Source organism: Callospermophilus lateralis, chromosome 15, assembly GCF_048772815.1.
Source record: "Callospermophilus lateralis isolate mCalLat2 chromosome 15, mCalLat2.hap1, whole genome shotgun sequence".
Taxonomy (NCBI): domain Eukaryota; kingdom Metazoa; phylum Chordata; class Mammalia; order Rodentia; family Sciuridae; genus Callospermophilus; species Callospermophilus lateralis.
In genome coordinates, this window is record NC_135319.1 from 61,193,454 (window position 1) to 61,207,657 (window position 14,204).

The 14,204-nt window shown below is 41.5% G+C and overlaps 1 protein-coding gene across 1 annotated transcript in view; it reads left to right on the forward strand.

Moving 5' to 3' along the window:
- Pde6c (phosphodiesterase 6C) overlaps positions 1-14,204 on the forward strand; it is a 49,092-nt gene that overhangs the window by 22,845 nt on the left and 12,043 nt on the right. The window contains exons 12-15 of the mRNA XM_076834511.1: positions 3,162-3,308; positions 3,560-3,667; positions 4,035-4,144; positions 10,766-10,853. Coding sequence (XP_076690626.1) covers positions 3,162-3,308; positions 3,560-3,667; positions 4,035-4,144; positions 10,766-10,853 — 453 coding nt within the window. The remainder of the gene's footprint in view (positions 1-3,161; positions 3,309-3,559; positions 3,668-4,034; positions 4,145-10,765; positions 10,854-14,204) is intronic.

Below are 14,204 nucleotides of genomic sequence, written 5' to 3' on the forward strand. Positions count from 1 at the left end.
CACCATACCTGACTTGGTATGCATCTTCTTGTCAAACAGAACTTTAATTAACATGTCTGACACCAGAAAGAACCTAGTTCCCACATAGAGGAGGAAGGACCTGATATTGTAAAGTATAATAGACTTATCAAAGATAGCTTATTTTGAATGTAAAATCCATTTTTACATAAATTTAGGAATAAATTTATGTAAATTTATTGCATAAAATTTAGGAAGTAAAACAAACAAATGTGCCAGAAGAATTCTCTAATATCATCCTGGAGTCATTTCTCACCCTGATTCTCTCTCCAGGGGTGCACCTTAATTTGGGGTTCAGGGGAGGTCTAGCCTCTTCTCTAGGGGTGACTGTGGTTCTAGGTCTCTGTGTGGAAGGAGTAGGGTGGCAGTCCCCTGAGTCAGGCAAAGGAGGTGGTGAAGGCCCTCCTCTTGGCTTCCTCCTGCTCTGTGGGCCATCTGGGGCCCTCTTGGAGGCCCTGCTGCTTATGTTGACCGGACCGTAGAAGTTGCAGAGCACTTCCCAGAGATGTGCCACATTCATTTATCCTTTGCTCATTTTTTTTTTTTTTCATTTAGTAACTATTGAGACACACCATACAAGGAACAGCATTAGGTGCTGAGGGCAAAAAATACAAACTAGTTCTTATCTGGTTCAAGAAGCCCCCTGTGTATTAGGAAGACAAAAAAATGCAAGCAATGTCACTGCCCAGCTGTGTTCTTGAAGCTGTGTTCTTGAAGCCTGAATCCCAGGGCTCTGGGAAGGTTGAGGCCTTGTGCCATGCTCAGAAGATAGTGGAGTCACAGGGGAGACCACGGTGCCGAGGTCTGAGGGGAAAGCAGACACTGGCAGGCCAAGACAGATGATGGGGCCTGCAGATGGCTAGAGATGGGAGTGGGACTCAAGGACAGTGCAAACAGGAGTGGAGACACAGGACAGCTTGTTGGTCCAGGGCAACCAAAGCAGCTGGGTGTGGCTGGAACCGGTTAGCAGCAGAGAAAAGTGGATAGGTGTGGGACAAGACAGTGACCGTCCTGCACAGGTGGCCTGGAGTTACTTTATACTCAGTAGGCTGCCGACAAGCTCCTCCCCTGCTGTCAGCCCTCAGCTGTGATTTCTGCAAAGAACATCAGCTCCATGGAGCTGGAGTGCTACTTACCAGACCAACAAGTAGCCTTTGCTTTTATCCATCTCTCGGGATCGCAGACTGAAAAACTGTGTGATTTCTGTATTAGACTCCTATTTAATTGGCCTGTGACTGTGAATGGGGCCTGGAGTCATGATTCTGAGAACTTCTTACTTATGTTTCCTACTGAATTATACGTTTACACTTGAGAGTGATGATTCTGCGATATAGGCAACAACATTTCTAACTCTTATCTCTCAGGACTATGGGCCTGAGACCGCCAGGGCCTGTGGGGTGGGTGGGGGAGGAGCGCACTCCACAGCTCTTGCAGCCTCTGGGGCTGATTTTTCCAAGACTCACTAATCACCTGTCTCTCCACGTGGGAGTGCATAGTTCAGGGACAGTGGCCATGCCAGCTTCTCTTATTGCCTAGGACATGTACAGGTCTGATATATATTCCTGAATGAATTAAAAAAAAAAAAAAAAAAAAAAAAGGAAGGGCTGAGCTGAGCAAGGGGTCTGGAGAGGTTTGAGAAAGAAAAGAAAGAGCAGGAAGGCCAGGGACAGCAGAGGGCCGAGGAGGGCCCTGTGAGAAATGGAGGAGGAAAAAAGGGGCCCTGAACAGAGTCCCAATTTCTTTGACTGTTGAAAATGAAACTGGGATTAATTTATGACCAAACAATAAAGTAAAAAATGTCGTTATACCGTCCCATTTCACAGATGAGAACATAGAGGCCTCTTCAGGTGTGGTGATGTATCTAATTAGAACCTAAAACTGAATGCTGGTCTCCTGGCTTCAAGCCATTTCTTTTTAGAAAAAAATAAAATATTTTGTTCGAAGTTACCAGAGTGGCAGCGGTGAGAGGGGCACCCAGGAGGGCCCTGGGAAGCCCAGTGAGGGACGGGCAAGAGCCCAAAGAGCCAGCCCAGGCACAGGGGCCGGGGGACTAGAAGCCATAATTTTGCTTGGCGCAGACATATGCCATTTGTTGTTTTCTAGGAAAACTTGAACTTTCTGAGGGAAGTGACATGCTTCTTCTGACTTTTGTGACACCCTCAGCACAGTATTGGGACAAGCTGTGCAGTCATTAAGAGTCTCTGAGTGAGCTCCTGCAGGTCCATCTGGTAGACCCTTGTGGCTGTTGCTAAACTGTCTCTTGGCAAGATCTCTCCCCATCATGGAATCCCCTCCTTCCTTCTCGTTCCTTAGGGGATCTTCTCCTTCCTTCCTACTACCATCTCATACCCCTCCAGAGTTCCCTATTTAATTAACGGGAAGCCACCTGTCCCCAGGCACTTGATTTCTCCCACAGCACCAACACTGGCTGCCACACTCTCTGAGTCTAAGCTCTTACCCCTCACTGGTCTGTATTTCATACGCATTTCAATAAATTAAGTTCCTCTAAGGCAGGATCCATATTTTTATTTCCCAAGTCATGTCAATGCTCACGTGCCTACTTCGCTGTTTTTTTTTCACATACCCCTAAGTCCTAACAAGATGTGGGTTAAAAGAAGTGTCAGCAAATGTGCACCCACACTGGGAGGCCCTCGTCCATTCATTCAGCAAACGTTGACTGAGCACCTTCAGAGACAGGCACCATGGGTCTAGTGGGAGGCTATTACTGAGCAAATAAAAAAGAAAATACAAAAGGGTGGAATTAAGCAAATACCTGCTGTTGACTGAATATTTCTTGGCTGAAACAAAAGAGGAACTGAATAATGAAAGCTGATAAGACTAAACATTTAATTTTGCATCACAGAAAGAAGACAGCCACTGGAATTGGGTTTGGAATCGAATCCCATCACTTAGAAAGTTTTAAAATAAGGCGGAATCTGTTTCACCACCTGTAAATGGGCGTACTTATGTAGGTTTTTGTAAAGATCATCTGTGCAAACTGTACAACCCAGTGCCTGACACAGTGGCTCAGTGAAGGACCTGTGTTATCCATTTATTACAATTTGGTTTTCCATTCAGTGTTGGGTATGTGATCATAAAGGGGAAAGATGAATGCAATCTAAGACAATTTGTCTTTTCAACAGAAAGAGGACTTGCCGGACCCACAGGCGGTAGAACTGTATGAATTCCGCTTCAGCGACTTCCCCATTACAGAGCACGAATTGATCAAATGTGGACTCCGAATGTTTTTTGAAATAAATGTGGTGGAGAAATTCAAAGTACCTGTAGAGGTCAGATGTTATTTCATTTAAAAAAAAAAAAAAAACACGGTGTGATTCTGTTGCTGCACTTCCCTAATGTTTTCTGTGGTTCAAAAGATTAACTCAGTTTGGATTTTAAATTATCATTAACTTTGTAAATACATCAGCTTTAACTCTGTCAACAAGACCAACACATCTTTTGAGATAAGATTGTCACAGGCCTTCTAACCTTTAGAATTCTGTTCCAAAGTCTGACCGACGTTGTCGTCTTTGGGTAACAGGTTCTTACCAGATGGATGTACACGGTGAGGAAAGGGTACCGCGCTGTCACTTACCACAACTGGCGACACGGGTTCAATGTGGGACAGACCATGTTTACTCTGCTGATGGTAGGTCACGGAGTCCTGGAAATCACTGTAAAACTGCCAATTCCCACTTGAGCATGTGAAAGATGGGTGGGTCCATTACTTCAGGTCTTCATTTTAAGTTCATGGTCACAGTCAAACCCCATCTTGCTGCAGATGATCCCAGGAGTGTGGGGAATCTCTGGGCACTGGGCTGGATTAGCACCCCGATGTTCATGCAACTCATTTCTTAAGGGAAAATTCAGTCACCTGCTGGGTTTGGGAATTTCCCAGAATGCTTTGTGACACACAAGAAATAGGCCAGCTCTCTGTAAAATCGTGGTGGGTGCAGGCAGGCCTTGCTGGGGAGATGTATTAATTGACAAAAATATGTGCCTCTGTATATTTTTAGACAGGAAGACTAAAAAAATACTACACAGACCTGGAAGCTTTTGCCATGCTTGCTGCTGCCTTCTGCCATGACATTGATCACAGAGGCACCAATAATTTGTACCAGATGAAGTAAGTGAACACAAATGCAGTATTGACATGTCCTTGTGGGTGTTCCAAGGTGCCTAGGGGGAGAAGAAAACTTTCCCTGTCCGTTAGCTCAGTGAATTTCTCTTCACCCTGTTTGGGAACAGCAGGGCCTTATTCTATTCCCTCCCAAGCTTCAGCCATCGTGATGATGTCTGCTCTTTCTGCCCGGCTGCTTACATCCTTCCGTTTCCATTTCCAAATGCCTTATTTTTATATGCCTTCATTTATTTTTTCTTCATTTAATCAGAGTACTGACTTTAAATATTAAATTGCTTTCATTTTCTGGGAACAGCGGTGGTGCACGCCATAGTCCCAGCTGTTCAGGAGGCTGAGGCAGGGGGATTGCACGTTTGAGGCCAGCCTTAGCAATTTAGCAAGGCCCTGTCTCAAAATAATAATTGTAAAAAAGGGCCGATGCAGCTCAGTGGTAGAGCGTTCCTGGGTTCAGTTCACCATACTGAGAAAAAGAAAAGTACATTAATTTTAGGCTTAAATTTGTGTCCATCTAAGGAATGGTCCCCAGCTTGAGCTGGAGAATACTTCTGCCTGGGCTCATTACCCTTCATTTCTTGGTCCTTTGGCTTCTAAAAGTCAAACCTTCCTTTAGCTGGTCTTCCATCCTAACATCAATGCCATTTTCCTCTCTTGCCCCAAGAAAGAAAGTGCAATAATAAGGGGGCAGACTCAGGGTCAGAGATTTGGTTTCACTGGGTTCACAAGTTATTTCTGCTTTGTAAGCCTCAATTTCCTCATCTGGAAAATAGGAATTATAATCATGGCATCTAACAGGTAAGGTCTTTGTAAAGATTAAGTGAGATAATACCTATAAAGCCCTCAGTTTATGGTAGACTCTTAGCCCTTAATGAATATGAAATATTTTGATTTCTTTTATTAGTCATTGGTATTCTTCAAAATTCATCAGCTGTATTCATGCTAGACCAGATCCTTGAAAAAAAAAATCTTAAGGATAAAGAAACTTTCTTATGATGATTTTCATCCTGTACAGACATAACAGTGAGTCCATGTTCGTAGCATGATGTTTCTCTCAGGTCGTCCAAGTTCAGAGTCACCCAAAGCACCCTTGTTCAAGGATCATGATCATCCTTGATATTGGTTTTAAAGATGCACTATCTGCCCCAGTTATACTTCACCCCCATTTCTGACACATAACTGACCCGTCTCCAGAGGTAGTGAGGTGTTTCGAGAAGATCAGGCTTAGGAGTATTGGTTTTGGGGGTCCAACTCCTGTCTGGTTGAGGTATCTTGGGTGAGGTACTTAATCTATTTAAGATTCAGTTTCTTAGCTATGAAATGGATATAATAATAGCCTCTCAAAGATTGTGATGAGAATCCAATGACATTATATATGTGAAACCTACATAGTTGGTGCTCAAGAAAAACATATTGAGCAAATGAAAAGTACTTTGTAAATAGTGATTCCTCACCTTCAGCAGTGGTAGCAGTTAGGCCTTGTCCTGAAAGGGAGATCTGCTGAGGCTTGGGGCAAGAATCTCTTCATCATGGGTTCATCTGGTCCACACTGGCCATTCTGTCCTATGTGCAAATCTCCTGACAGTGGTTGGAGTTCTCTGCCTCTTTCACTTTTGGCAGTATATTAACCAATTCAGTTACAAAGGACCTAACATTCATGGGGTACCTTCTTGTGTGCTGGACAAAGCTAAGAACTTGACATTCATTGTCTTATTCTATCCTCCCAGCACCCCCGCCCCATGGGAGATACTGACATTCCCCAATTTTATGGATGAGAAAATCAGTTCAAAAGGAGGAAGTCACACTTACCTTAGGTTACAGGAAGCATCAGGATTGGGTGTGGTGACTCACCTCCCAGTTTGTAGGAAAAAGATGCCTATCCCATATCCCAGCTCTCTGCCTTGGCCGGCCAATGTGGGGACTCTTCGGGTCTTTAAAACATGTCTCTTCTAGAAACTGGACGTGAGCAATGCATGAAGATTAAATGAGGTCATGTGTAGAAGTGGGGATGAAAAGGTTGCCTGACTGCAGAGCAGGACAGGCGTGTCTTCCCTCAGTCTCAGGTGGAACTACATCCTTCTGGGAGTTCCACTAAGCTCTCGTGGTCAAATGCAGTTTGTTTGTTTGTTTGCACACAGTACTTCAATAGCAATTTTGATGAACTTCTTTATGTACCCCTATTTTGTTGGAAGAATGGCTCAGGGAGTCCACAAAGATGTTGAGACATTACTTTTTATTAAGTAGTTAATAAGAAGGTTGAATAAGACTCAATAATTCTTCTCACACTGATGGTACCAATGAAGCCACCACCTATGGAGTCCCCTGAAACTGTTGGGACACTGATGACTCTGCTTCCTGGCTTGACCTTGTTCCCTTGATCTGATTACTTGTCTCCAAAATGTCTGGAATCCTTCGTTTCCTTTCCACTCTTATCTCCCAGCCTCAGACTGTGCCCTCGACAATGCCCTAAAAACCTTGCCATTTTCAAAATTCTGTTTGCTATTCCCTCAAGTTTTTGTGTTCTCTTTGTTTACTTCACTCGTATGACCAGTTTGTTTTCCGTTCCATGCTTTTATGTTTGTAGATTTCTTTGTCCCTCTCATCCCCTTTCCTCCGATTAGTTTTTTAGTTCACTGATCTTTGGGTCTCCTTTGATTACTGGAGAAATGCCATTATCAGGAAAAAAAAAAATTAGAAATTTTAGAATTCAGTCATCCTTCCATCCAGTGTAGGCCTCTCTTCTCCTATATGCCTTCCTCTTCCCTCTGGTCTACATTGATTATGTTCCATAATGGAGAACCCACTTGCTTACAAGGCAGAGCATTCTATTTATATGACTCCAATGTTCTTCGTGATATTGAACTGAAATTGATCTCCCCACAACTTCGGTTTCTCCTAGTTCAGGTCTCTAGATCTGGCACAATATGTATAATTTATCATCCACAGACTATTCCTTCATCTAGTAAAGAAAATTATCATGTCCCTCTTCCCAAAGTATACTCTTTCCCCAGTTGTACACACCAAGTCCTTTTAATTTTTTTTCATAATGGTTTTCATCATGTAATTCTGCTTATCATTCTTCTCTGAACCCACTCCAGTGTTTTTATGTCATTCCTAAAATGTAGGTCCTGGAGTTTGACAGAGTAATCCACCCATGGTTCGAAGTACTACCTTGAATCCTGATTAACCTTCATCTTCTTGATTTGATTCTTTATTCTCCTTTTCAGTCATACTCTGTAAATCAACAAATTAGGGTGGGGTTTTTTTTTCAGTTTTTTTTAATCATCTATAAGTTGAATAGTCATGGCTTCTGTCCATGTTTATACAAGTCATCGATGAAATTATGCATCAGGGCAAAACAGGGGCAGAGCCCTGGGGCAAGGTGGAAACCCACTTCTAGGCAATTGATTAAGGCAACCCCCAAGGCAGCACTGTGGGCTCTGCTTTCTAGCTGTTTGAGTATTGAATGAACATGCCCAATATTCCAGCCTGCACAGAAGATATCGAGAGACATCTTCTCCATAGCTTCACTGAGGACCTGACACAGGCTGTCCCTGGCCTCCTGCTCTGGTGTCACAGCAGGGCTCCTAACATTGATACTGTGGCTGCATCTTCTCTGCAGTTCCCATTGCTTATTCTGTACATGTTCACCCGCCTTCTGTTTAAAGTTTCAGAGAGGCATCAACCTCCCTGTTCTCTCAGCCTCAAATTGCACCCTCTCCTACTTCTTAAGTTTTATCCTAGCCAGGAGCAGTGGCGCAAGCCCATTGTCCCAGCAGCTCGGGAGGCTGAGACAGGAGGACCACAAGTTCAAAGCCAATCTTACGAATTTAGCCTAGGCCCTGAGCAACTCAGTGAGACCCTGTCTCTAAATAAAACATTAAAAAGGGCTGGGAATGTAGTTCAGTGGTAAAGTGCTCCTGGTTTAAACCCCCCGCGCCAAAGATAAATAAGTAAATAAGTTTTAACATAAATTTTACTTGTATCCAGTCTTCAATCATCCAAGCCAATACCTCAAAATTTCCTAGAGAACACCAACAATGACTTCCTCTTCAACACATACACACACACACACACTCAAATCCCAGCAGCAGTTGGGAATGATACTCACCTGTGTTAAAGAGCCTCTCTGTGCTCTCAACTCTTACCACCTCCTGCTGGAGTTTTAATTTTCAAAAATTATTCTTGGAAAGATAAGGAAACCTGGTAGGCTAAGTAATCAGATCACACATGTCTCTGTTTCTTCAACTTCTCTCTTCTAATTATTTTCTCCCTGAATGATTAGAGTTATTTTCAATACTTCAGGCTAACTACTGCCAGACCCTCTAATGTAGAAAATTATTAACGAATGTTGTGTTTTTCTTTCCTTTCCTTTTCTTGTCCTTCCTTCAATGTTCTTTCATCTTCTTTGGAAATTACCTGTTTTTATTTTGGTACCAGGTTGAGCCCAGGGGTGCTTAACTACTGAGCCACATCCCCAGCCTGTTTTATATTCTTGTTTTGAGACAGGGTCTCGCTAAGCTGCTTAGAGCCTCACTAAGTTGTTGAGGCTGGCTTTGGACTCGTGATCCTCCTGCCTCAGTCTCCTGAGCTGATGGATTATAGGCGTGTGCTACCGTGCTGGGCTTGTGAATTGCTTTTACTAAGAAAACATTTTGCCAGACTAGTTTCCTCTCTTCCCAAATATGTATAGATGTGTGTATGTGTGTGTGTGTGTGTGTGTGTGTGTGTGTGAATTAATTCTTTTTTACAGAACCATTTGTGAGTTGGTTGCAGACATCATGGCATTTTATTCCTAAATATTTCAGCATACATTTCCAAAGAAGAAGGGTGACATATGTCTACATAAACACAAGACAATGATCACCCTCAGGAAATTTCCTTTTGATATCAATACTATTATCTAACACAGAATTTTTTCTCAAAAATTTTCAATTACCCCAATAATATCCTTTATAGCTATCTGCCCTCTGATTCAGGATATAGTCAAGGATCACATGTACTTAGTTGCCAGGTATCTTTAATCTCCTTTAGTCAGTCTTTTTGTGTCTTTCAGTTGTTGATATTTTTGAAGAGTTATTTTGCACAATATCCCTCAATTTGTATTTAGTCAATTTTTTCCTGATTAAATGCAGGTTGACATTTTGGACAAGGATTCTTTATCGATAATCTTGTGCCTTCTCTGTGCATTGCACCAGGGGTCCATGATATCAATTTGTCTCTTTAGCTATGAGGTTAAGACTACTTATGGTTATGTCCAGCAGATCCCTTTTTCTAGAACATTTTCTCCTTGGTAAAGAATAAGTAATAGGTGAAGTGCTGTTTTGAAGCTGGGAGAATATCTAGTTTCCCAATATTATATTTAATTGATGTTTATAACCTAACGGAATTAATCATTCACTCCCTTCTAAGTAGAATTGAACTTGATTCATTTAAAGAAAATCTCCAGTGCTAACATAGAGTAGGAATTCAAATATTTATTAAAATTATAATCAGTTATAATTCTGCTCCAACATAGTTTAATTGTTCCCTAATCAGAGTATTATCCCTCTGTAAAGTTCTGTTTTCTATGAAGTAAAGTGAAACTTCTCTACTGTCTGCCATCTATATTTCTTGTATCTTCCTTTATTAAATTATTTTTTCTATATTTCTATGACAAATTCATATAATTTGTAGACCTTAGGTTCAACCTCTTTTTACCTCTTATTCCTTTCATCTTTTTATTTTCAATACAGCTTCCTGTTCCTGGGCCTGGAGGTGCTGGAGAAAAACAGGGTACCAAAGGCTGAGGTTCCCATTTATATAACCCTTAACAAAAGGGAACTTTAAATATAAATTTATTTCTCTGTCTTGGGGGAGGAGGGGAAGAATGTTACTTTATGGTGATTTTCATCTTGATTCTGGGAAATTCTTACTGAACACATTCTAAGCAAATAATTTAAGGGCTTTCACAGATTTGCCACATGTTTGTAAGTCATGGTCCACCACCATAGTTCCTGGGGGAACTTAAACATCTTAGCTACAAGCTAGGTACACTATTATAATCCCAGGGGCACAGGAGGCTGAGGCAGGAGGATTGCAAGTTCATAGCCAGCTTCAGCTACTTAGTGAGACCCTGAGGGCTGTGGATGGAGTTCAGTGGGAGAGCACCCCTGGTTTAATTTCTGATTTCTGGAGAAAGAAAGAAAGAAAGAAAGAAAGAAAGAAAGAAAGAAAGAAAGAAAGAAAGAAAGAAAGAAAGAGGGAGGGAGGGAGGGAGGGAGGGAGGGAGGAGAGAAAGAGAGGGAGGGAGGGAGGAAAGGGAAGGGAAGGAGGGAGGAAGGGAGGGAGAGAAGGAGGGGAAAGATTTTAGATATAGGAGATGAACTGAACTCTAATGTAAATAATTTAAGCATTGTTTTTTCAAAATTATTTTTTTCTGAAATAGCATATTCTCATCTGTTAAACCTAAAAAAACCTTTTCAATATGTTATTTTTGACCATTTCACAGACATTTAGTGGGTGAAAGAGGAGAGATATGGAAAAAAAAAGAATCCCGAGACAGTAAAGATTCTGTATCGTATGGACTTCTGTGTGATCCTTAAACAGTTAAAGTTGTGGTTTTCTTCCTAGGTCCACATCTCCACTGGCAAGGCTCCATGGGTCATCTATTTTGGAGAGGCACCATCTGGAGTACAGTAAGACCCTCTTGAAGGATGAGGTACGTGCGCCTTTCTCTAGGGCAGCTTACTGATTCTGGATCAGAGCCCTAACCCACAGAAAATGCTGGAAGGAGAGTGGCCCTGAGTTATGGTATTGACAATGCATACCTTACCATGTGGATTGCTATACTGCAGTTGTTTTTGAACCATTAGTTGGAGTAGCTCAGACAGAGAACCATGGAAAGTCTACAGAATCTCTGTGCGTCCCTGGGCGAAGAAGTAAAAAGAAGAAGTGAAAAACTCTCTGCATGCTGAGCATACATAAGTTAATGTAAAGGGGGAAAGAGGCCACGCAGATGCCTGGTTTTCTTATACTTCTTGGGGCACACACTGTGGAGCCTGGTTTGTGCCTTGGAGAGAGCCGGACTTGATAGTGGAATAGGCATGGATCAGGAAATAAGACAGAAACAGGTGGCTGCCATCAGAGGGACAGGGAGTCATGTTCTGGAGCTCCAAAGGGAGGGGCCACATTCCTGGGAGGAGAAGGGGAAGGGGTCAGAGATGGCTTTAGGTAGGAAGTGGCTTTAAGTCGTTTGAATTCATGATGAGTGGCACATATCATGTTCTGCTAGTCTCCCTTCCATAGGAGCTGCTTATTCTTCTTCCCTTCATCAGTTTTATTTAAGGGGTAGATAGATAGGTGGGAAAGTTGTGAATATAATGTAATAACACTTTCTTAAGAAAGTTTCAAGACAAAATCAATTCAAATGAGTCATTATTCAATAGAGGGGACACTATTTTTCACAGGCAACAAACTTACTTAGAATTATATGCTCATTAGGATAAATATACCCTCTGGAGAGTGGGGCTTTTTTCTCAACTCCAGTAAGAGTCTTTTATTAAAGACTCAGGAAGGGAATACACAGGAATAAGTCAAGTCCAGAGAGAACACTCAATTCTTCTAGGTAATGAAAAGCCAAGATTGTCCATACAAGCCATGTGGGAACATCTTCTAAGACAGAATGACTGGGCAGAGAAGCAGAAAAAGAAGAAAATGATCTGAGTGGTTTAATAATGTGTGATTGATAAGCACTCAACACTACATCCACCCTAAACCTGCTGTAGCTTTTCTCAATCAGCAATGCCCTTGGTGAAACATGTTGTCTACCCTTAGTCTGTTTTCTGTTGCTATAACAAAATATCAGAGACTGGATAATTTATAGAGTAGAAGTTTATTTTGGTTCACATTTCTGGAGACTGGGAAGTCCAAGATCAGATGGCCACATCTGCCAAGTCTCAGGGTGGAAGAGCAGGTAGGCATGAAGACAGTCATAAGCGTCTGTCTTGCTTTATAACAACTTTCATGAGAACAAACTCCCAGAAAGGCATTAATCCCTCCCAATGGCACCATCACTTCTCAAGGGCCTCACCAACACCCTTACTTTGCAAATCAAATTTCAACATGAGTTTCAGAGAAGACAAACCGTGTTTGATTCACAGCATCTTGGGTGAGTCTAGATGGTGGTTCTCAGACATGGGTGTCCAGACTAGCTTCTTCAGAATTGCCAGTTTACTGGTGTGTGTGTGTGTGTGTGTGTGTGTGTGTGTGTGTGTGTGTGTGTGCAGGTTCTTGAAAGCACAGTCTGGCCAGCCTTTTTGGAGCCAGGGTCTAGGGTTTTGCATTTGAACCAGGCCTCTTTAATCCTGAGATGCAGATAGGATCTCTCCATACAGCAGAAATCCTCGTATAGGTAATAAATTAAAAGAAGAGTAGAAGGGGCTGGGGTTGTGGCTCAGCGGTAGAACACTCACCTGGCACGTGTGAGACCCTGGGTTCGATCCTCAGCACCACATAAAAAAATAAATAAATAAGTGAAATAAAGGTATTGTGTCCAACTACAATTAAAAAATAAATATTAAAAAAAAAGAAGAGGAGTAGAACTGGAAGGAATTCAGGAAAGGAAAACTGTCATCACCTAATTTGTTATGATTCTTTTTTTGCTTATGGACCAATCTTTGGTTTCTGAGTAAGAATTTTCTGTACATCCCACTGTTTCAATGATACCACCATGAGGCTGCGTCAAATATATCTATCATTTAATTATACATTTACTTACTAAAGCAAAATACATTTTAAAAGCTACAGCCAAATATCTCAATGCTTGACATTGGAAGGCTCCGGATATCTTACATGTTTTTCTTCTGAGCTTTGACAGTTTATAACAGAGTTACGGTTTCCCACCTTAATTTTTTATGTTATGTACTTTGCAGCCTAAATTGGCTTTGATGGCTATATAAATACTTATTATTCTTTCTAAAAAGGAATATTACATCTCAGTAATCTTTGCTATCTTTTCAAGGACCTGTCTACAATACTATTCAACCTGCTAATTGCAAATGTTTAAAGCCTTGTCAATAGAGTCGCTAAGTAATGTAATCGCACAGCTTATTTATGAGCAAATTGAACACTAAGAAAAAAAAAAGATGCTTTTATATATCAGATGTGCTTTTCCTATTTTGGGAACATAATGTAGTTCTTTCGCTTTTTAATTCTGTAAAGAAAATACACATATTAAAGTTTTAAACAAATTTTTAAATAAATGTAATCCTTGGGATTTAAACCAGATAGAAATCAACCCTTTACCTGAATGAATGGTAAAAAATGGTAGAAATCTTTTTAGCCAGATTTTTTTTTTCTTGGTGTTCAATTTGCTCATAAAGAAATGTCTTTTTCTCAGTGCTGAGGCTGGAAGTCCAGGCTTTGCCCATGCTGAGCAGGTGCTCTACTGCTGAGCACCAGTATAAATTTTAATACTAAAATTTGCTCTATAGAAAATTTCTACAAATGACAAAATAAATTGCTCAGTCTAAATCACAGAACCCCGTTATTACTCAGAACATCCCTTTTTGTTCCATTTAATACAAAGAAATAGCACAGAAGAAATTAAAGGCTGTGTGTCCAGTCACCAGTGAGGCCACAACGTGTTGCAATATTCTTCTGTGGGTGACAAAGGCAACACCGTGAAGATCAGAACTGTCCATACTTTCTCTGGCTTCGACTCACCTGAGAGCGCCAATCAGAGCCAGTTAAAACCATTTCTATCTGTTTTGCTGTGCTACATGGAAATCATATTTTTATTGCCATTTTAATAGTCAGGGAAGAACAAAAATAGATTCTTTTTGTGAGCTAGTGAAGCTGCTGAGCAAGTTGGGCTGGGCCTGGCTGGGCCTGGCCTGGGGAACAGCCCCCCTGCCTTCCTTTGGTGCCCTCGTCTTTATATTATGTTTCAGCAAAATGCTCGGTGTATGTGTGGGAGAGGGGACGGAATACCCCATCTCCTGTATTTTTTAAATTAATGATTTCAGAGTTATTATAAAAACTATATATGCCCACTGTAAAAATTCAAGCC